Source organism: Ruditapes philippinarum, unplaced genomic scaffold, assembly GCF_026571515.1.
Source record: "Ruditapes philippinarum isolate M1 unplaced genomic scaffold, ASM2657151v2 ctg2732_1_1_1_1, whole genome shotgun sequence".
NCBI classification, from domain to species: Eukaryota; Metazoa; Mollusca; class Bivalvia; order Venerida; family Veneridae; genus Ruditapes; species Ruditapes philippinarum.
This window is the reverse complement of record NW_026861313.1, coordinates 36,935-62,443: the sequence shown is the minus strand read 5'-3', so window position 1 is coordinate 62,443 and position 25,509 is coordinate 36,935. Positions and strand designations below refer to the sequence as shown.

Here is a 25,509-nt window from a genome sequence, read left to right as displayed (position 1 = left end):
GTAAAAATTCAAAAAGATTTTACCATCTGTTCTTGAAAACTGGTACAATTATAGATATTTTTACCAATTTCACTTGAAAACAGGTTGATCTAAAAAAAAATGTTTTATAAATTTCTCATGTAAACAGAATTCATTAAAAATTGTATCAATTTAAAACAAAAATTTATAGAGATTTTACAAATTTTACTGAAAAACTGGTACAATTTATAGAGACCTTACCAATTTCACCTAAATATAGGTACAATTAATAAAATTTTACCAATTTAAAAATTCAAAAAGATTTTACTAATTTTACTTGAAAATATGTATAATTAGTAGAGATTTTACCAATTTTCACTTGAAAACAGGTACAATTTAGAGAGATTTTACTGATTTCGCTTAAAAACAGGTTGATTAAGAAAGATCTCATGACATCAGCTTAGAATTCTTTAATGATTGTATCATTTAAAACAAATTTTATAGAGATTTTACAAATTTTACTGAAAAACTGGTACAATTTATAGAGACCTTACCAATTTCACCTAAAAATAGGTACAATTTATAAAATTTTACCAATTTCGCTTAAAAATAGGTAAAATTTCATACAGATTTTACTAATTTTGCTTGAAAACAGGTACATTTTCTTTACATTTTACAAATTTCACATGCAAACAGCTAATAATTCATTTAAAAAGTGTATCAATTTAAAACAAAAATTCATTGGTATATAACCAACCTATAAATTCATATACAAAACATATACAAAAGTCACTAACTGTTCTGATGATAACAAAATCTTTATGTTTCACATATGAAAACTTCAATGGAATTCACATCAATTTACAACCCTTTAAAACGTTATGACATTCTGCCTTAGTCAGAACTATGAAAATTTTCCCATTTTCACAAAGGCATCATTTCACATGTCAAATATCTTCACACAGAAGGGGACACAATTGTAACTTTCACATCTTTTCAGAATCTAATCCTGACATGTAAATTAATTCCTCCTATTCTTGTATCTTGAGTATTGTACGATAACTTCCCATTATAAAGTGACAACCTTTACGATGAATTTTATTCTGTTTCGTTTTCACGATAATCATTACTATAAATAGTGTCCATCCTGAATGTTCACATGAATATCATTGTAATGTATATGTCATACTTTTAAAAATGTATTTCCGTATTGCTCAGGACTAATCAACTGTCTTATAGTAAGGCACTTCGTCCATCGGGTAGCCATCGTCCATGTATGTGTACGTTCTCGTGTCAGACGTTCCGTACGGCGGTGCACTTGGCTCCGGTCTGTGATAACCGAACTCGCTAGGTGGGTCGTAAGGGTCTTGTGTAACTCCACAACACACATACTTCATTTTCTGTAAGTATAGATTTCATTGACATTTAACATATATAAATACATATAATACAAATGCAAATTCTAATACCATTCTACAAGGTTAACAAGGTGACAAATGTAAAATAGCACAAGTGTTTTGTCTATGTCTAAAAAATCCAGGTCTTATATCACAGCCATGCTCTTGGCTGTTTAATACTTCTACATTTGTGTTTAAATATTGTTTAAATATTGAAATGCCTTTACTTGACAAGGAAGTTCTCGTATTTCTGGGAAAATTCTGGGAAAATTTATTACACATGGCATGATGGCCATTTAAGTCACATTACGCTATTTTTTTGCTATTGTCAAATTGAGCTTCATATAATTATATTTTTCAAAAGATTGATTATTATATTGGTGATTGACCAACAGTCGATATATTGGAAAATGTTCAGGATAAAATTTAAATCTGCCTAAAACATAAAGAGACTGCCAGTCTTTTTATTAATTGAACACTACAGGTAAATTCTGTCTAAAACATAAGAAACTGCCCTTGTTTTTTTTATAAATTGAACAGGTAAATTTCCATGGATATTCATAGCAATTTCCTTCAGCCATGCAAGTTATTTATCGTTCATGTGAAGTAAATTATAAAATTGAATAATGGTACAATGTAATCTTATTTTTTAGCATTCACCTGTTAACACACTAAAAACCCTTGGATTGGCGTAATGTCACTTTTAATTAAAAAAATGTGTGCAAGTCAAGCAATTATGGTACCTTATAAAGGTATGGTACAGGTTAAGACTTAAAATTATTTCTAATTTTTAGCCGAACTTATACCCGTCAGTATCGTAAGTCTCAGTTTGTTTAAACATATTCATTTCCCGAATATATACATTTACATATATACATATGCAATGCAAATCAAATTGAACATTTTTATATTCAAGAAAAGGATTAGAATGGAAGACTTAGTCTTAAAAAATTCTTATATTTTAGTGGTTCTACTCAGGTGCCAGTTTCTGCCTGAATTAATGCATGGAGGTCTTCCTCCACCAGAAAAGCTGGAACTTCGCCAAATGGCATATACTGTGTCTGTGTGATGTTAAACCCATTGAAACAAACAAACAAACAAACATGTAAGAATGTCAAAATTCCAACTGACAACATACCTGTCCGAAAGATCCATGTTCTTGTTGACAACTGTGTATCATAGCTGCGGGAATCGCTATAAAAGGTGCGGCGGCTAGCAACCAACATACGAGATCCCATGTGCCTTGTATCCTGACATTGTTGTAGCCAGGTATTGTACTAAGTTCCGTTACAAAGTAGTATAAGAATATCGCCTAAAATGAGGAAAATATTTGGTTTATACAGAAATGCAGAATTTATTTAAGTTACATTTTGCAGAAAGCTATAATCTTCTAGACACACTTTGGAATCCGTTCTTTGAACCAATCAGTACTGAGCAATGAGTGTAAAGGCTCTTACTCAGGGAAATAACGACTTGCCCCCGACAGGGTTGGAACCCATGCAGCTAGTGATCATTAGATTACTTTATATTTTCATCCTAATGTCCCCAAAATAATAATGAATAGTTCCAAAATGGAAGCAAGACAAGTCCCTTTGAGAAATTCAGCAGAAAATGGCAATATTTAAGGCAAAGGGAGTTAATTTTGCACACACAAAAATATCATGTGAAAAATAAATCTACTTTTTCTATACAGAAGTAGCATAAAACATACAAAATATATATACAATTTCCAATTGATTACATTGTAGAATTAGAATACATAGGAAAAGAAAGTAGTTCCGTAATGAAATATATATATATATATATATATGATAAAAAAAACACCAGAAACAACTGCTTATCAGTGTTGGAATGTCAATATATTCTATTAAATTTGAGCATAGAATATGTTTAAACAATAATTTGAAGAAATGCCATGACCTGAGGCATTTAAGCTTTAGCTTAAACGGGGCTAATCAAATTAATATGAGCAAACTTGATAAAAGACTACCTAAGAATGCTACTAAGTTTGGTGATCATCTATCAATTATTTCAGTAGGAAATGATGTTCGGAGGCTTTTTCTATTTTTAGCTTTAGTGGCCCCTAAAAGGGGCCAATCAAATTAATATAAGCAAACTTGATAAGAGTACCCAAGAATGCTACAGACAGTTCGGTGATCATCCATTAATTAGTTCTGTAGAAGATGTTGAAACGTATTTCTATTTTTAATTTTAGCGGCCCCTAAAAGGGGCTAATCAAATTAATATGAGCAAAATTAATAAAAGACTACCCAATAATGCTACAGACAAAGTTTGGTAATCATCCATCCATTAGTTCTGTAGCAATAGATGATTAAATATATATCTATTTTTAACTTAAGCGGCCCCTAAAAGGGACCAATCAAAATAATATGAGCAAACTTGATAAAAGACTACCCAAGAATGCAACAGACAAAGTTTGGTGATCTTCCATCAATTAGTTGTGTAGAAATAGACATTTAAAGGTATTTCTAGTTTTAGCTTTTGCGGCCCCTAAAAGGGGCCAATCAAAATAATATTAGCAAACTTGATAAAAGACTACCTAAGAATGCTACAGACAAAGTTTGGTGATCAACCATTAATTAGTTCTGTAGAAATAGACGTTTAAAGGCTTTTCTATTTTTAGCTTTAGCGGCCCCTAAAAGGGGCCAATCAAATTCATATGAGCAAACTTGATAAAAGACTACCCAAGAATGCTACAGACAAAGTTTGGTGATCATCCATCCATTGGTTCTGTAGAAGATGTTTAAATGATTTTCTATTTTTAGCTCTGCTGACCCCTAAAAGAAGTCAATTGGAATGATAGGAGCAAATTCAAGTGTGACTGTCACAAGGATGCTACAGACCAAATTTGAAGTAAATCGGCTTAGTGGTTTCAGAGAAGAAGATGATTGTTGAAGCATGACGACAGACGCCGGAGCATCCCCATTTGATACTAATAGCTCACCCTGAGCCTTCGGCTCTGGTGAGCTAAAAAACAGTTCTGCTAAATTGCCAATGTTAAAATACTGCACATGTATAAAGGTAGTACAATACATGTAAAACATCTTTCAAACATTGAAAAGACAGTATTTCAGTAAGAAAAAGAATATATACAAAAAGAAAGTAGTCCCATAAATGTAGTAATTAAGTTACGAAAAGAAAGTAGTTCCTTACTGTTGTAATGATTGTGGAAACGGCACACCATGTGGACATAATAATTCTTTCTAAAATACCAAAATTCTGTTTTGCTAGAAAATAAAAGAAAAACAAAGCAATCTTTAAATCATACTTTATAATACATTACACATTTTGCTTCTAATCTATAAAACTCTTGACTGAAATTTATAAGTTTTTGTATTCTGCTTTTCGTTTTTTCCTGGTTTTAATGCTAGGAGACCAGGAGACGCAGCTGTTCCTATAGTGATTTTTTATGGCAAAAACAAGCAAAAAAACTTGGAAAGTATGCCATAGGGATTGGTCTTTTAAAGATTACCGCCTTATAAAATTCACAACCACTCTACATAAATTCAGCAAGTTATGAGTTAAAGCATTTAGATTAAGCTCCATTATTATATTTTTTTTGTTTTGGTTTTAAAGGCTTTAACAACTTACCATACACAATGACCAGACAGAAACCATATAGTGCCACCGTGAGGAAGTATAACTTTGTTACACACTGATCCATTATAATAATATAGTATAATCCAGCCTGAAATATAATACCAATTTACATGTATAAAGATCTTGAACCAATCAAGTTGTAGAATGTTTGTATCAAGTGTGAGAAAAAAGTTTTTACATTTTAGTTTAGTTGGTTTTTACGCACACCAACACATTTTAAGTCATATAGCGATGAAAAAGAAAAGATAATTTTGGATTACCTCGGGTGTTACTTAAACTTAAAGCAACACCAGGGTCAAAACCAGGAGTCAAAACAGGATCACCTGCTAATGCTCAGAGATGCATATACTCCAGTAATTCCAACCCATTTAGTTGCCTCTTACGGTCATGCAGGGATCAACAATGGGTGCAGTTCTGATGCCTTAACTCTTAAAGGGAAACCCTCAGCCACAATATTTTAGCTAATTCCGATGTAAAATTTTTGTTCATTTTCCAAATTTGAGTAGTTTTGTATACAGAAATTGTTAAGTCAATTTGGAAATAGACGTTTAAGCAAATTTTTACATTATCATGATACATATAGATTTAAGTCAATCTAGATACAGAAATTGATATTCAATTTTATTCAATTCTGGTGTGCAAAGAATTAAGTTGATTACAACATAAATTTTGTACAAAAAATAGTCATTCATTTATTCCCTAGGTAATGATTAGGCATTATAAACATCAAATATAATGTATACATTTCATTTTAAGAACGTTTTCAGGAGTTTTCATATAGACATATGGGCAAAATTAAAACTTTTCAATAGAATTTCTTTTAACTTGGCATTTAGTTAGAATATGATAATAGAAACATTTAAGCAAAACAAAAACAAATATCTCTATATGAAAACTCCCAAAAATGTCCTTTAATTCAAATTGTTCTACCTACCTGTGTCGTGTGTAAAATGGAACATCCAACCCCTACAGATGTAATAGCAAATGCTGCGCAGAAATTAACACAGCATTTCTTCTCTTGGAATGTCTCGCTCCAACTTGCCAACCCCTCAACAAGATTATCCAAAATTGTGAATAAAGCTACGATCTAAAAATAAAGTAAAACTTCAGCATTTATTTTTCTATATTTTCGAGGGTTGACAGCAAAAATGCAGTAACTGTCATATGATATAAAGAAGGACTTACAACAGTTTGCAGTCAACCCTCAAATTTTGTGTACATTGTTGTATTATAATAACTTGTTTAAAGTGTATAAAGCTATATATATGATGCAAAAATTATTGTTTGGATTTAAAAAAGAATACTCCCAAAATTCTTGTATGAAATAGAAATGGCAATAAATTGCCTTAAAGCGAGTGGCACATACTCAAAGTCATTGCTAAATGGATAAAACTCGATTTAAAAATAGAAAAATAATATTTTGTTCCGGAACATTTTATTCTGTTTATAAACATTATTCATGTGTATTCATTTTTGGTGCTTAAATGTTTGAAGATGCCATCCTAGACATAGATTCTTTGCATTCATTTAATCACTGAACAATTTTAGTCATGCATTTTTCCCCCAATTTTTAACAAAACATCGCTGAAATTACGGGTCATGTTACCAAATTCCTGGAAAAAAAACAACTGTGATGAACGGAAATCAAGGTGAACAGACAAGGGCGGCTATTCTGTATGCGAGTGGGGAAGGGCCCTTAAAAAAAAACAACAATAAAATGTATACCAGGAACATCATTCCAGCTATGAATACAGACAAGTAGAACAACAGGGCATACACAGGGGGGATTTCTAACTCTGTGAAAGCTGCGGCCATCGTTGTAAATATTGCCTCAAAACCTGAAGAAAGACAAAAACTGAAAATACTCAAGAATATCACATTAAACAAGATGTTACTGCTCATTTCACTACATTAATTTTTTTTGTAAATTTATGTATATCTCTTTAAATATCTGGCACATGCGAAAGAATCATTGATTTGGATAGATTCTCCACTTGAAAAAAATCAAAGTCCCTGTCTGTATTCAAACCCACAGCAGTGAGGGGTAAGAGATTTGAAGTAATCAACCATAAACACCAGGCCAAATAGGCCCCCAGGAATCTTAAAATTATTTTACTTTTCTTAACATCTAAGTACATTTCTCTTTGTACATAAAAAAAATACAATCCTTCATGATTATAATGGCATCTGACAAAAAATACTTTGCAAAAATTTATGAATTATTTATTTGCACATGATTTTGTTAGCACTCTAAATTATCTAATAAAAGTATAATAGAATCCTCACTGAAATGCCACACCATGCATTTATTAATTTCTTGCCCCTAGAAATGCAAATTCAATTTATGGATTATGTATATCTAGAAGTAAAAGCGATAAATTCAGAATCAAAGGAAAATGGAATTAAAAAGAGGACAAAAACATAAATATCATCCAAATGTATCAAAAATAAAGCATGAACATTTAATATCATCACATGGAAAATGCTTCACATTGTCATGACAACAGATGTATTAAAAGCTTTTCATGTGCTAAATGAGAGTACTAAATGTATGTGCTAAATGCATGTACACTCCCTGAATAACAAGAGATGTTTTTGTCATACTATGCTATTATCACATTCCTGATACATAAACAGGGAATGTCAAGGTCATTCAACTTTTAAGAAAAATATACTTAAGAATTGTTTAGCTAGATAGATAGAGCATTTGACTGTGAATCGGGTGACCTGGGTTTGATTCCACAGCGGTGCAGGTCACTTCTGTTGTGATTGATCATGAAATACTTTCTACGGTCATTCACAATGTACCTCTACTCTTCCATACCGAAGTAATCAGTTCCTTGCAAAAGTAAAGGCAACTGCCTAGGAAGGATGTGGTGATAGTACTGTGCTCAGAGCTTATTATGATGTAATTTAATGGTTTGTAAAAGAGTGTTCTGTTGTAGTGAGTGGTTAATTTTTGTGTTTTTTTTTTTAAGTAAGAAAGTGTTTTGCAATGTGTTTTCAAGGGGGTTGAAATTTCTATTGTTAGTAATTCTTGTATTTTGATTTTTTGTTTCACTTTCAACTTTAATTATGACCGCTAACCAGAGTTCATAAATTTCTTCTGTTATTTGGGCATATTTAATTTTCTAATTTCGTCAAAAGTTACATGTGCAGTCAGACTCAAGGCAAGTTACAGACACAGACTCATACAATACAGATAATATAGATTTATCACTTACCGACAATTTTAAACAGCTGATTTGGAAGAACTTGTTGTAGATTACCAATGTAAGGTGCCATACATAACTGAGGAAGCTGGCATGTTGCTGCATATACCAGGATAATAAATAACCATGAACTGCAATGTAAAAGGCACATTTTGGTGGCTGCAAACATCTCAGACAAATAATCTAAGGATCACTGTCTGCAGGGGTTTTAACCCCAACAGGGGTGAGCCGTTGTTTCCTTGAGTAAGAAACCTTACACTCAATCCTTGGTGCTGGTTGGTTTCAGGAACAGATTTGTCAGTCTGTCTGTAAGCTATTAGACAAAACTTTCTACACAATTGAACTTAAAAAAATTCTGTATAAACCAAAGGCATATTTAGCTTCAGAATTAAGTAATTTTTTGTTCTGTAGAAAGGACAATCATGTGTATTAACGATGTTGTGGAAATGGATTTAGAACATGTAACTTGAAGATGCTTTTTTTTATTTTTTGCTCACAACTTTTTACTGAAAATTAAAATAATAATAATTTCTCGTTTTTCTAATTTGTTTTTATAGTGATAATCCATTGAATTTCTGTTTGATTAACTTTCTTAACTATTTTCAAACTACATTTTAGATTCAGAAAATTTCTATTTCAAACTTCTTTTTTAATATTATTTCTGACACTTCTTGGACAGGTTTGTTAGGCAAATTTATTTCAATAATAATAATGTCTCCAAGTCATAAAAATTGCAAGACAAATCACATCAGAAGTGTCAGTTTCTTAAAAATTGATATTCAAACATAAACAGAACATTGAAGAACATGCAAGATAAGTGGTGGCATGGCCGAGTGGTTAACGCATCAGACTAGTAATCTCATGATCACTAGCCGCATGGGTTCATACCCCATCAGGGGCAAGTCATTGTTTCCTTGAGCAAGAAACTTTACACTCATTGCTTAGTACTGGTTGTTTCCAGGAACAGATCCAAAAGCGAGTCTATAAGCTTGTAGCTTCCTACATACACAATCAAACTAATGTCTATAAGCTTTTAGCTTCCTACATACAAAATCAAACTAATGTCTATAAGCTTTTAGCTTCCTACACAATCAAACTAAAATAAATGCCGTATAAAGCCAAAGTCAAGATACTTACATGTTCCTACTGAGACGACCATTTCCGGTCATCTTGCCCATGGTTGGTAATATAGCCGTCCACACCGGAACTGAGTCCATCACTAGTCTGAAACCTGACACCCAATCCTAGAAGAGTTAAAAAGAGTTAATTAATAATAAGCGCACAATTAAACATCATCTGGTTGGGTTTAAGGTAACACCCATATATTTGTTAATTTTTGTGGGGTTTTTTTGTGTGTGGGGGGGGGTTATTTTCTCCTTTTTCATTTCAAAGGTCATATGGTTACTTTCCAGCTTTCCTAGTCAGGAAAACGCAGGTGCCCCTCCATGCATTATTTCAGGCACTAATAACACACACTTTTGGTCCTTCTATATTCAATAAGAAACAAGAGGGCCATGATAGCCATGAGGTCGCTCACCTGTATATAGGCCCCCCAAACTCCCACCCCCCCAACGTTATCAGGGCCAATTTCAACCAAGGGCTTTTATTTGCACAAACTATGGTAGACACCCATAAGAAGATGTTTCATGCTAAAACATCTAAGCTCTAGCTCATTGGCTTTTAAAAAGAAGATTTTTTTAAAGTTTTTTACTATACACAAATTTAGTTAAAAAACAATGGACACCCCTGGGGCCGGGCCAGTTTTGACCCCAGGGCTTTTAATTTGAACAAACTTTGTAGACACTTACTAGAAGATGTTTCATGCTTAATATCTAAAACTCTAGCTATTTGGGTTTTTTTCAAAGAAGATTTTTAAGTTTTTGCTATACACATATAAAAGAAAATCAATGACCCCCGGGAACGGGCCCAATTTTGACCCCAGGTCTTTTATTTGAACAAACTTTTGTAGACACTCACTAAAAGATGTTTCATGCTTAATATTTTAACTTCTAGCTATTTGGGTTTTTTCAAAGAAGATTTTTTTTAAGTTTTTTTGCTTTACACATATAAGGAAAATCAATGACCCCCCTGGGGCAATCTACCGGTGCCAATTTTGACCCCAGGGATTTATTTGAAAATAAACTTGGTAGACACCTATTAGAAAATGTTTGATGATAAATATCTTAGCCATAGCTCTTTGAGTTCTTTAAAAGAAGATTTTTTAAGTTTTTACTATATGCATATAGGGAAAATCAATGACCCCCCGGGGCGGGGCCAATTTTGACCCCAGGGTTTTTATTTGAACAAACTTGGTAGGCACTTATAAGAACATGTTTCATGCTAAATATCTTAGCTCTAACTCTTTTGGTTCTTTAAAAGAAGATTTTTAAGTTTTTTCTTTCGGTTGCCATGGCAACCAGAGTTCTGCATGGAATTAAATTCTTTGAACAATTTTTAAAGGTGACCACCAAAGGAACATTCCTGTGAAGTTTGGATGAAATTGGCTTAGTGGTTTATGAGGAGACATTTTTTTATAATAATACAATCAAATTTCGAACATGAAAGTTTTGAGACACTGACTTACCCTTACTAGTGGTGTATTTTCATTGTGTAGATTATGAAACTGGGTCATATCGAGGTTATATAACTCGTAAAGGAATGTGTTAGAACCGTTACTATCTAGGTGACTGTATCCATAACCCAGTACTGTAAATAACAGTGCCAGGAATGCTGGGCCTAGCACAAACAATATCTGAAATGAAAAAGATAAAATAAACATTTTTACTCTATGTATATTGTACTTCTAACCTCTTCAAGTTATTATTATAATTATGAATATATTACCAAAATCTTGTCCTCATTCTTACCAATTATTACACAGTAGAGTAAAGGTTTATATTTGTTTGTTTGTTGTTTTTTTCTGCTTCTTCCATGCACATTATTTGCCAATTATTATAAGTTGTCAATTAACTGGCCTGCTACATTTCACCTTTTTGTCAATTTCTTTTCTAAACAAGAGCTGTCAGTAGGACAGCACGCTCGACTATTCTAAGTGCTTGATAGTAAAAGAGCCTTGATAATGTTAAATTTTTTAAGTTCACAAAAGGGCTAATTTTTTTTTATAAATTCATGTTATAGGCCTTAGAGGGAGTCTAATTATACAGTATTGGCTTGACTATACGGAAGGTAATGTCATAGGAAAGTGTTTTATTGAGTATAATAATACTAATTACCTATGAATACATAAATTTGACAGAAAATGTACAAAGGCTTGTTATTAAGATGTTTTATCAAGTAAATCACTGCATTATTATTATGAATGCATAAAATTGTCCCAAAAAAAGGCACAAACCCTTCAGTAGTTATTGAGATAACAGCTTACAAGCAAAACTTTACCATGAATTTCTAAGTTGAAAAAGGGGAGAAAAATCAGCCTAAATTGCAAGATAGAATTATGGATCTTTGTCAGTGACCTACAATTTATGGACCCTAATGCATATGTGAAGTTTTAAATAAATATCTTTAATAGTTATTGAGATATGTAAAAAATGCATGTAAACATTAACCAAGAGACTAAGTAGAAAAGGGGATATGAATCAGCCTTAATGCAAGATAGAGTTATGGAACTTGGTCAGTGACATACAGTTATGACCCTCCAATTATGACCCTAAGTGCATGTGTAAAGTTTCAAGTAAATATCTTTGAAGACCTTTAACCAAAATTTCTAAGTTTCAAAGGGGCAAATAATTCTGCAAATATTGCAGGCAGAGTTATGCAATTTTGCAAACTGATGAACATTGTTACTATAAAAAAAGTATTTTAAATTTCAATTTAATATCTCAAGCAATAATTAAGATATTTGACTTTACAAAAAAACTTTAACCAAAATTTCTAAGTTAAAAAGGGGCATAATTCTGTCAATATTGTAGGCAGAGTTATCAAACTTGTCAATCTGATGTACCTTGTTACTATAAATAAGTATTGTAAGTTTCAATTTGATATCTCAAGCAATAATTGAGATATCTGACTTTACAAAAAACTTTAACCAAAATTTTTAAGTTAAAAAGGGGCATAATTCTGTCATTATTGTAGTCAGAGTTACCCAACTTGTCAATCTGATGTACATTGTTACTATAAATAAGTATTGTAAGTTTCAGTTGAATATCTCAAGTTATAATTGAGATATTTGACTTTACAAAAAACTTTAACCAATGCAGACGCCGACACGGACGCCGGGGAGACTACAATTGCTCTCATATTCTTCGAATAGTCGAGCTAACAAGAGCCGGTTGAACTGGGTGATGCTCCCCGACACACAGAAACTACTTCTTGTTGATATCTTGTGCAGTTTCAGAGGTATGTACCATACAATGTTCACAGTGTAAAAATGAACAAAGGGTAATAACTCCAAATTAGTCAGGGCAGAGTTAATGTTCTTTTGCACTGCACTTCTACACAATGAGATCTATCTAAGTTTCTTGTTGATACCTCTTGAAGTTTCAGAGTTATGTCCCGAACAAGTAAAGGGGACGGATGGACAAAGCAGCAACATTATGCAAATTCACAATGGGTGAAATAATATTTTAAATTGACTTGAAATAACCACTTACCCATCCGCAGACTCGAGGTCCGAATGCTAGGGCTAGAAATATGAATAACCATGCAGCTACCATGGCCATCGGAAGAATTGAGCCGTTGAAGTTTTTTACTTCTTGAGAAAATGTCCAGACGGGAAACCCTCGTACATCCGATATATTCCCAGATATCTGTAGATACTCGCAACTGAAATGCACGCATAAAATATGAGCCGCACCATGACAAAACCAACATAATGGGTTTGCGACCAGCATGGATCCAGACCAGCCTGTGCATCTGCGCAGACTGATCAGCATCCATGCTGTTTGCTAACATACAAATAGAGAAACTGATAGCGAACAGCATGGATCCTGATCAGACTGCGCGGATGCGCAGGCTGGTCTGGATCAATGCTGGTCGCAAACGCATTATGTTGGTTTTGTCATGATGCGGCTCATATATTTTACAATGATGTAATTTTGCAATGTTTATATTTCATTTTATTACCATAACTTTATAAGACTCTTATACCGGCTGCCGGTACAGACCAGAATATCTAGTTCCAGAATAATACAATCTATATTCATGGTTGCAGTAAATTTATTTATTATGTACGTTTTTTATATTCAGTTAAGCTGAATTATTCATTTGTTGTTAAGATTTTTGTCAGGTAATATGGCACAACAGGTTGGTATTAACAGTTGTCAGCGTTTTTGAGACAAGTTTGTGTCAACCAAAGTAAGATTGACAGACTGTGTGATATATATACGTGGCGCTTCGGCAGCATAGAAAAAATTCTGGTTTTAAGGAACACTGACAATGTACTGGTCAAATGGTGACTTTCAAGCTTGTCCATACTTACTGGAAAAATTGAGATTCTGGAAGTAGGTCTGCAGATTTTGGAGTATCATAGATCACACCAAGTTTACTGGAAAAAAAAAGAAATCAAATTCAATATTGAATGTAAATTCACAAAAAAAAAAAAAATACAACAAAAAGCAACTTTTATGGGAAATAAGAAAAAACATCAAGACACATATGCATAATTAACATTGCTCAATATCTTAAATGGACTGATCATATTTTTTTTTTTTGGAACTGTCCATTTTCAATTTTGGGGATGTCAAGATAAATTTGAACCTCGTAAGACTGCACAAATGTTCAGGTCGGCCTGGTTCTTGTTTTGCTTTTAATACATGTCTATAATTATCTTCAAAATTGATTTATTTATATAATTATATATTTACATATTGACTTATTATAGCTAAACTTAGCATATAGAGGGTTGATTGCAAAACTGTTGTAATCCTTCTTTATTTCATATATAAGTTACGGCAGTTTTGCTGTCAATCCTCGATATATATTTATATTGTGATTATAAAGTTATAATAGTCAGAGCAACATTCAACATTACCAGGCAAATACAAATGTCAATGTAACATTCACAACCTTTGTGTGACATTTAATGTGGTTTATAATACTCTGAATGTACTTAAAGTATCTAACCATGATGACATAAGTATCCTTTGTTGTTGTTTTTTTCCAGTGCAGTGTGTGGGTATTTTGGGTTTTTTTTAACAGCTTAAAAGACAGGAGTGAGAATAAGATCTTTGCACGTTTGGATGGATGATCATATGTAATTTATAAATAGTGTGTTAGAATTGGGTTCATGAAATCATTCTCTAAGTTGAAAGTGAAATCATTAAGAACTATATAATGTGACCTGTTAAGCTGATAAACCCTTTAAAGCAGCATGCCTCCAGATTTGTGAAAATTTTGAAAATGTATGTGAAAGTAAAATACTGTGAAAAGACCAAAGAAAATAATTCACAGATTACAAACAGCACTTACAATCCACGTAAATTAACAAAAAGAGGTCAAAATATACATAAATATCTCTTACTGCGTTAGTAAGGCAGTATAATTACAGTGATTGATACAGCAACATCAGTCATAAAACTCACGTAACATGTAAATAATTAATCAAATATTGAATCTTTTTACTTTTCTTAAGATCTTAATACATTTCTCTAAAGATTGAATTTCTTGAAATATTTTGGCTCACCTGGAGGCATGCAGCTTTAAACCTTTAGATTTTAACAGATTCCACCAATTATCACAGTCTTCAGTCAGTAAATTTATCCATAATAATGAATATGCATGGTTTTGTACAGATTGAAAGATGGACAAGTCCATTTAAAGGAAAACACACCTGTACACCTGGCAAGACCAAACCTGATTTTATCAACAATATTACAATACCTTTGTTATATTAAAATTCATGGATTTGAAAAAGTAAAATCCTTAACATGAGTGTCAAGGTTCAGAACTGTTCACTATTTCGGGGAGATAGTGTGTAAGCGGCCGGATAGCTCAGTTAGTTGAGCCGCATACGGTATTCCGAGGGTCCCAAGTTTGAGTCACGGTCAGGCTGCACATTTTTCTCACCCTATGACATGAGCAATATCCATGTTTACAGCCGGGGTATACTTACACGTTAGATGCGACCTCAACGTGACCTGGACACGGCTGCGTGTTCCACGTATTGTCATGTGTGCCCCAGACGTAGGGAGTTTTTGCTATGGCGATAAAGGCGTACATTCCATAATGTGTTACCAAGGGAACCATGTACACACATACCAGAAAGAGCTGTATAAGTAATGTTATACCAACACCTGAAAACACAAAACAAAGGAATGGTAAACACATAAAGTTCATAAACATTACACATATGCCCCTTACTTAATTTAAGTTTACTGTATGACAAGTGAAATCAAAATCAAGAAAATCTTGATGTGACTTTACTAAGCTAAATTTTTCAATAATACATACTTTACATTGAAAATTTTGCCTCAAACTTTAAGATCTCATAACGGTCAAGGTCATATCTGTATTATATTAAGTTTGAGTTCAATCAAATTTGAAGAGGTCAAGAAAAACAATGCCTGTAAACAATCAAGATATAAACAATTTATCAATCAGTGCAGCAGACTTTTCAAAGTTTCAACAGTTTGTTCATGGGAGTTAATACATATGGAGAGGCATTATGGACTTCACAGTAAAGCTTCTAGTTGTCCACAGTAATTTACTAAATTGGCTGTCAATTTTCTATCATCTTTTCAGGTCAGAGAGGGGGAAAAATTAAGTAAATATTCATGCTAGAGTTAGAGGTCTTAGTTAGAGACCTAATACTAGGACATCAAAGACGACTGTGTGAAGTTTCTAACATATTTTGATGAAAAAAATCTTGTATACTTAAGATCTTTCTTAGTTTACAATAAGGGCCTCAAGGTATGTATAATCAACAATAGGCAAGAGTTATGGGTCTTGGTCCTCACTGGTTTAAGTGGCCTAAAATTCATGGGAGTTTGATGTATAACAAGACTTTTGTTAAAAAAAGTGTGCAACCAATCATTGATATCTAATAATTAATCCACATTTATGTGTCAACACTAAATATACGAGCATGAAAAATTGATTGGTTTTGCTGAATCAGTATTATCACTGTGAAATTACAGTTGTAATTAATATTTCTCATTTCCATGCATGAGGAATGTTTCAACATAATGTCACATATCGATTCAGGTTATAAATTTTCGAGGTGTTTAATCAATAACTATCAATGTCAACCTATTTAACAATACTCACTTCTGTGCCATGGTCATGTAGTTTTCAATCAGAATGCAATTTACTGTGAAATCCATGCACAATAAAAATTTAATTATTTCAACATCAGGGATTTTTTCCAGGATTTTGGGAACATGACCCATACCCATGGAATTGGGAATTTCACCAATGTCTTGTTAAAAATTGGGGAAAAATGCATGACTTAAATTTTGCAATGATTAAATGAATGCAAAGAATCACATCTAGGACCACATCTTCAAGCATTTAAGTACCATAACAGTGAAGAAGTCCTTATTTTCAAAGATTTTAGAATTTGTTATTCAATGTTTTTGTTTTGTAACTTTAAATTGGGAATTTTTTCCTATGGATTGGGAAAAAAAGATACTTTTTTCAATTGGGAATATGACCGAATATCGGCTATAAAATAAGCCAAAAAAAATCCCTGAACATACATGTAAAAAGCTGCAATTCTGGAAAACAAGAGATCTTTAAGTCAAGAGCAGTGAATAAAACCAATTTGGGGATAATAGATAATTTGATCGAGACAATGTAAACAGCAACATTTGTTATCTCGCTCTTGCACCATCTATTGCATCACTAAACACTTAAAAACATCCTGAATCCTTTAACTAGGAAATAGATTATCAATTTTGAATAAAATCACGAAAGTCTATAGGCCTTATACATTAATTGCAAATCGTTTGAAGGTTAAATGAGCCGCATCATGACAAAACCAACAGTGCGTTTGCGCCCAGAATGGATCCAGGCCAGCCTGCGCATCTGATGCTGTTCGCTATCAGTTTCTCTACTTGTAATAGGGTTAGTAAGCGAACAGCATGGATCCTGATCAGACTGCGCGGATGCGCAGGCTGGTCTGGATCCATGCTGGTCGCAAACCCCATTATGTTGGTTTTGTCATGACACAGCTCAAATGTGTATTGCAAGAAAATTGAATATCTATTTCAACAATTGAAGAACACTGTAATCTCTATATAACAATTCCTCACAGTCATTTCAACCTCTCTTCAAGCAACATCTCTCAGTAACAACAAATATCTATGTCACCAAAACCATATTGCTATGCAGAAATTGAATTCACTGTGATTAAAATTACCTTAAAGTAAAGGTAAAAGTTCAAAAAGAGTGACCTTTAAATATAGGTAAATGTTCATAATAGTTACCCTTCAATGAGGATAGTTACCTTTAAATAAGGGTAAAAGTTCATTAAAAGTAACCTTAAAGTATGGGTAAATGTTCATAAGAGTAACCTTTTCAGTATAGGTAAATTTTCATTAAGAATTACCTTAAAGTAAAGGTAAATGTTCATTAAGAATTACTTTTAAGTAAGAGTAAACCTTTAAGAGTTTACCTTTAAGTAAGAGTAAATGTTCATTAAGAGTTCAACCTTTAAAGGTAAATGTTTATTAATAGTTACCTTTAAGTAAGACTAAATATTTAAAAGAGTTACCTTAAATTAAAGAGTTACCTTTAATTAAAGGTAAATGTGCATAAGAGTTACCTTTAAGTATAGGTAAATGCTCATTTGAAGTTACCTTTTAATGGTAAATGTTCATTAAGAGTTACCTTTAAGTATAGGTAAATGTTTACTAAGTAAGCCGACAATGCCTTTCTGTTGATGATTGCCAATCTTCAGCTGTATAAATACAGGTGGTATACAGAGGACAAATAGAAATATGTACGCTGCCAGCAGGGACATGCCTGAAAAATACAAACACACAATATTCTATCATCAGATTTTGCAATCAGTATATTAAGTAAGAGTAGTTCAGCTTTTGGGCAGTCTTAAAAAGGTATGTCACTTGAATGTCAGCATTTTCTTTATTTTTAACCCTATGGTTGCTGTATTAGACTTGTCAAATGGTGTCCGGTTTGTGACAAAGATTATTGTACTCATAATCTAAACATCATACTTGAACTTATGATCATTCATATAATTGACTTTAATGCTTTGTCAGTATTTTTAAACTATATAATTTGTACTGAACCTGCTTGCTTGGCTCAATATAGGGAGAATATGAGATTTGTTATCCTGGAGTCACTGCTTCGATATCCTTGGGCAAGGCTAAATTTCTCTGTGACAAATGATATTGGACATTGAGTCTATAATGGTCATTTGTCTCTTACCACAGACTCAGAAATCATGCCAGATAATTTTTAGGTCACTTGCAAAGAAATATTTACTTATTACTTGTCCAAGAAAGCAAGTTAGGTGGATCAAATGCCAGGATATGACCACAAATGCATTTAAAGTGGACATCAAACAAAACCAAACAAATTTTTATACTGTGAGTGGCAGTCAAAGTATAAAAGCACTGAGCAGAGCAGATTGCTGGAAATTTCTGCAGCACGTGTTTTGCTAATCTTGCACACATAAAATAGCTGTACAATAATTAATATCATAAATAATTCTGGTTATATAACCAGAGATAAAATTCAAGGGAGAATATTCTATTGATTGCAGTCTGGGTATTTTAGTATTCTGGTATTTTAGCATTCAATGCACCAATATTGGTCCTAAAATACCAGTGTTTTATTTTTCCTTCAATATGTGCACTTTAGCCATTTGCCTGAAATCTTACCATCTAAATAAGAGGGGATAAAGCATAGACTATCAAATTATATATTTATTGTACTGTAATTTTAGGCACTTAAATGGCATAAAATATACTATGGAAGGTTAAATAATTATATGATGCTTCTTAGCAAAGTAAGGGTCTTTTTAATGGTATACTTCAGGACTTTCCTATTGAAACAGGATAGCGTCAGAATTAAAGTCTTCAAACATTAACAGGATAGAGTAAAGAATATGACAAAAAAAATTGCAAAATGGGCTGTAAGTCTTTGACCTTAATTTTTCGATGTACAGATACAAATCTTAAAGATAATTTACGTTCATATTCCCGTTAATTGAAGCCCTAAGAGACACTCAATAAGATTTTTTTAGAATATGAAAGGAATATTTACCTGATGGCATGCGTGTAAAACAGAGCCATGCCGGATATACCACAATAAAGGCTATCTGAAGCAAATTCCACGGTGCAACCTCTCCAGCCATTATTAAATTGCTCTGTCTTGTGTTTCTGGGTTGATTTGCTGGTGTTTAAATATCCTTGTCGCTGATTCTGTGCACTTTCTGACGTTTCTATGCACTTGCTGGTAATTTTATTGGCTTGTTGCTAATTAAAACTCTTTTCTCACACCATTCCTTAAGTGTAAAGCGACTTACTAGCTTATTTATTTAAGTCTGTCGATCAATGTCCTTTTTTTCCTTAAAAAAATTTCCTCATACAGTAAAACATTTACACTTCTCCTTTGCAATTATCTGCCTTTTCTCACCTTTATATAATTGCCTCTTTTTTCAATTACTTTCCTATTCCTTTTGTTTATTACTTCCTTTTTTTAACTTTCACACTGATCTTTAATCTCCTGCATCTTACCTTCCTTTTTAATTATTTTTAGCCCTTTAGGTTTGTATTGTTACCTCCTTTTTTTATTTCCCTATGTTTATTATCTCCCCTTGTTATAACTTTATCTTCTACTTCCTTCAATATCAATAACTTGTCCCTTTCTTTATTACCTCCCCTTTTTTACTACTCCGCCATTTTTTTTTTTTACTTTCTTACCTCCCTTTAAATTACACTTTTGCCTTCTTCTATTGCTTATATCACCTAATTTTCCCCTTTCATAACATATTTTTTTCTCTTTTTAATTACCTCCCTTGAATTAATTTGTCTTCTCTTTTACTTTATTACCTCCCTTTATATTATTACTTTTTGGTTATTTTTCTCTTTCCTATAGTTATTTCCTCTTTTGCATCATTAATTTCCTCTTATATCTCTGTTTAACTATCACCAATTTGTAAAATATTTTCCACTTTGTCACTAACCTGCCTCCTTCGATAAAGTTCTAAAACATTTATTTTATCATACAAATCATCTCTTAATTTGCCTTGTGCCACTAATTAATTCCATTCAATTCACTGAGTTTCTCTGTAATAATTTTCAGACACATTTAATTCCAAGTTCTTTAATATTGATTCTGAGGTTAAAGTCACAGACATTGCAACTTATTACTAGAATCAGATATTTTTTACCACCCTTTAACAATTATCAGGGAAACATTATAGCCACATAATGCACCTAGTATAATCCACAGTTAAAGCAAAAATTTCAAATTCTGCCGTGTATATTCCGCATTTAAAGCAAAAATTTCAAATCCAAACCAAAAATCCACTGTTGTTTACTTAGTACTTACAAACTCGTTATATAATCCCTGTGTCTTCGTTATTCCTTACTGAACGATAAAAATTCCCTTGTCTTCGAAATATTCCTTATTGAACGATAATAAAACTTGCCATATTTTCCTCGGGAAGATCTTTTATTTGGTCCTGGGGATAATTCAGTTTCTAACGTTGAATGTATCACTTACAATTAACAATGCCATATCTCAAAGACAGTGTTGCAGCGTCTTTCTAAGATACAATAACTGTCAATTTTGTTGTTCTTTAATTTACTCCTTGAGTGTTGCCGGTTTTTTGGTCTCCAAATTTCCTAAATGTTAAATATTTGTCCTATCTGAAAATAGAGAGAAAATAACTTCTGTTTAAAACTGAAGAATTTATTGTAATAAGCACAAAATATAAATAAAGCAGAGTTTTCAGTTGGAAAATTAAATAGAAGCAGCCTTAGATTAGCCTCACCTTGGAAGACATAATTTTCAATTCCCCCCTCCCCCCATTTCCACCCATCAAAAAGCGTTGCAAAAGCTTTTCAGTCAAATGTACTCAAATCATGTAAGAACCCGCACAGAAATTTGACATTCAATATATTTCTGAGTACATTTTTTACTATCCTTTGCAGATTTATCCATTTCAATAGATTCACTTGATATATATATTTGAAAAATTTTCCAATGTCATGGGTTTTCTTTAGACTTTTAACCTAAAGTGACTAGCTCCAAGTTAACTACACGTATAATGTTCATCAATCAGAAGTAAGATCAGTGACCCCCAAATTTGTTTCGCCTTACATATTTCAATTGTCATATTCTAACAACATGCCAAGTTTTAAGAAATTCTATTGAACAGTTTCAATTTTGCCTATATCATCATTTCAGTGTCTATGTGAAAACTTCCAAAAATGTGAAAACTTCCAAAAATGTCCTTAAATCAGAAAGTTCGCTTTTTCAGATGTTTCAAATAGCAAAATCTCTCACATATATTATTAGTATATAAATATCAACAGCATAAAACAAATATATCATACATACATACATGTATATAATAAAATAGATCTATCTTTTCATAAAATGATAATAAAACTTACTACAATAACACAACAAGAGGGCCATGATGGCCCTGAGGTCGCTCACCTGTATATAGGCCCCCCCTCCCCGGGCCAATTTTTACCCAAGGGCTTTTATTTGTTTATTTGAACAGACTTGGTAGACACCCATAAGAAGATGTTTCATGCTAAACATCTAAGTTCTAGCTCATTGGGTTTTTTAAAAGAAGATTTTTAAAGTTTTTACTATACACATATAGTTAAAAACAATGACACCCCTGGGGCAGGGCCAGTTTTGACCCCCGGGCTTTTATTTGAACAAACTTTGTAGATATTTACTTAAAGATCTTTCATGCTTAATATCTAAACTCTAGCTATTTGGGTTTTTTCAAAGAAGATTTTTAAGTTTTTGCTATACACATATAAGGAAAATCAATGACCCCCCCCCGGGCGGGGCCAGTTTTGACCCCAGGGCTTTTATTTGAACATACTTGGTAGACAACCATTAGAACATGTTTCATGCTAAATATCTTAGCTCTAGCTTATTGAGTTCTTTAATAGAAGATTTTTGAAGTTTTTACTATATGCATATAGGGAAAATCAATGACCCCCTGGGGCGAGGCCAATTTTGACCCCAGGGCTTTTATTTGAACAAACTTGGTAGACACTCATTAGAAGATGTTTCATGCTAAATATCTTAGCTCTAGCTCTTTGGGTTCTTTAAAAGAAGATTTTTTAAGTTTTTACTATATGCATATAGGGAAAATCTATGACCCCCTGGGGCGGGGTCAATTTTGACCCCAGTGCTTTTATTTGAACAAACTTGGTAGACGTTCACTAGAAGATGTTTCATGCCAAATATCTAAGCTCTAGCTCTTATGGTTCTTTAAAAGAAGATTTTTTAAGTTTTTACTATATGCATATAGGGAAAATCAAAGACCCCCCCGGGGCGGGGCCAATTTTGACCCCAGGGCTTTAATTTGAACAAACTTGGTAGACACTCACTAGAAGATGTTTCATGCTTAATATCTAAGCTCTAGCTCTTTGGGTTCTTTAAAAGAAGATTTTTTAAGTTTTTACTATATGCATATAGGGAAGATCTATGACCCCCTGGGGCGGGGCCAATTTTGACCCCAGGGCTTTTATTTGAACAAACTTGGTAGACATTCACTAGAAGATGTTTCATGCTTAATATCTAAGCTCTAGCTCTTACGGTTCTTTAAAAGAAGATTTTTTAAGTTTTTACTATATGCATATAGGGAAAATCAATGACCCCCCGGGGCGGGGCCAATTTTGACCCCAGGGCTTTTATTTGCACAAACTTGGTAGACACTCACTACAAGATGTTTCATGCCAAATATCTTAGCTCTAGCTCTTTTGGTTCTTTAAAAGAAGATTTTTTAAGTTTTTACTATATGCATATAGGGAAAATCAATGACCCCCCGGGGCGGGGCCAATTTTGACATCAGGGCTTTTATTTGAACAAACTTGGTAGACACTCACTAGAAGATGTTTCATGCCAAATATCTAAGCTCTAGCTCTTAGGGTTGTTTAAAAGAAGATATTTAAAGATTTTTCTTTCGGTTGCCATGGCAACCAGAGTTCTGCATGGAATTAAATTCTTTGAACAATTTTTAAAGGTGACGACCAAAGGAACATTCCTGTGAAGTTTGGATGAAATTGGCTCAGTGGTTTATGAGAAGATGTCATTTAAAGCAAAAGTTTACTGACGGACGGACGGACGACGGACGGATGGACGGACGGACGGACGGACGGACGGACGCCGGACGAAAAGCGATCACAAAAGCTCACCCTGTCACTTTGTGACAGGTGAGCTAAAAATACAAACATAAAAAAAATACAAATACAACGCAAAGAAAAATTCCTGCAGGATTTAAAATCCTATTCTTTAACACAATTCCATTATACAAAACACCCACTCAATATAAATGTCTCCGAGCCACACCATCTGATCGTAAAATATTGTTGTTATTTTTGGTACAGACAATCTTTATTATCAGGCATTACTGTAAAACAGCAGATCAAACTTAGTAATGGTACAACAGGGACGTGTACGTTTTGTTAAAGCTGCAAGTTTTCTATTTTTAGCACAAAATTTCAGCGAGCATTTTGAATACGAAACATTTTATCACTAATCGAAATGAGACATTTTATCAGTCATCAAAATTCACACTTGCCCCCGACAGTTTAACACTTGTTAAATGAACTTGAGGCTCATGAAGATAATATAAATTAAATTCTGTAGTAAAAAAAACCAAAAACATTGTTTTTACTAAACTGATTATATATATGACTACCTTAAGTAAGAAATTTAAGGACTTAAATTCTAGTCACTCAAGAATAAGATTTCTGATTTGTAAATTGTGACTATTTTTATTTTTCTGGTCTATACTTAATGTAAAGGACATATTCACCTTTATTACTCACAGTTATATGATACACCATTTTTTAAAACACTAAAAGCATTTTACCTTATATTGTTCACAATAGCTTGTTATTTAAATATATACCCATTTATGTAAAGAACATAATTATTCACACAATATCATGTTTTAATGCCAAATTGTGTTGTAATGAGTCAGATGTACCTGCAGATCTCAATTGGCATAGACTGCATCACAAGCCTTAGGTAGAATCTGTTGTATACTAAAGATTCCACACTGCCACCATTCTTTCTCAACCTAGCTAAACCCTTTCTTTATTATCATAAAAGAATCAAAAGTTCCTACTGAGATTTGAACCCAGTGATATGAGAGCCAAGAGTAAACAAGTTTGAAATGTTAACCACTTTGTCACAGAGGCTCCTGATGCCAATTCTAGAGTACTATGCCAACGAGTCACTGTAAGGGGTCCAAAATGTCTTCATGCTATACCTGTACAGAAGTTTTCTTATCATTTTTTTTTTGTTGCATGCACTAACAAAGTACAAGTAAATTAGGACAAATAGTTCCTTATAATGACAACTTTCCAGCTTTATTGGTGCCATTATTTCAGGCACAAATAGGCATGTGAGTAGAACCACTAATGTGTCAGCTAGCTGGATAGCTTTCTCACATGAAGAACCTAATTCAGAAGATACTGGCACGGCTCAAACCTACAGCGTCTACTAAGAGACAAATGGTTTTAAGTCAACGACCTTAACCACTAGGCCAATTGTCTTTATATCACATGAAGTGTACATACAAAATCATTGTTTGCACAATCAATTCTGTATATAGGAGAACCTAGGGAACCATGCAGACATCTCCGAACATCACAGTGAAGATAGGGAGAAAAACTCTACACCATTGTAAGACCTTTTACTATTCTGCACAAATAATTGATGAAGTGAATGACAGGCTGACAGAACATCTGTAATTGAATAGTGAGAAAACACTCTGAATGCGAATCGTTGTTTGTGGGGGTCTATATGTTACATTATTGTGGGTCTATATGTTATATAATTGGCTTGCCATAGTCTTACAGATGTTCACATCCCCGCCACATTTTCCCTACTGAAATATTAATACCAAGTTTGGGATATATTTTACAGCAATACAAAGTTTGGCAATTCAAATCGAAGAAGTGTTTTTTTCCAAACATTATTTTATGATGTGCCTTCAAATACAAGATGATTAAAATACATACCAGACTAATAAAATATATCACTGATTTTTTGTCTGTAAGAGATATTCCAGATTTATAAAAGCAAATTCATATGTACTTTCGGAAAATTGGCCATTCTAGCCGACCGACCTCGGGCAAAAATTTAACAAGACACAGTAGTTTCATTTCAGTCCCCAGAGGGATATTTCT

General features: G+C 33.0%; 1 protein-coding gene across 1 annotated transcript; it reads right to left on the bottom strand.

Annotated features, from left to right (window-relative positions):
* Positions 1–951: 951 nt before the first annotated feature.
* LOC132715209 (sodium- and chloride-dependent GABA transporter 2-like) lies at positions 952–23,717 on the bottom strand. The gene is made up of 15 exons (XM_060698200.1): positions 23,634–23,717; positions 19,376–20,985; positions 17,975–18,109; positions 15,258–15,438; positions 13,626–13,691; positions 12,799–12,970; positions 10,773–10,940; positions 9,326–9,432; positions 8,201–8,319; positions 6,702–6,814; positions 5,911–6,063; positions 4,968–5,064; positions 4,530–4,603; positions 2,494–2,667; positions 952–1,358 (listed from the first exon to the last, which is right to left on the bottom strand). Exons 2-15 carry the CDS (start codon positions 19,464–19,466, stop codon positions 1,179–1,181), a joined length of 1,830 nt encoding a protein of 609 aa, XP_060554183.1. The 5' UTR covers positions 19,467–20,985; positions 23,634–23,717; the 3' UTR covers positions 952–1,178.
* Between the last annotated feature and the right edge of the window lie 1,792 nt (positions 23,718–25,509).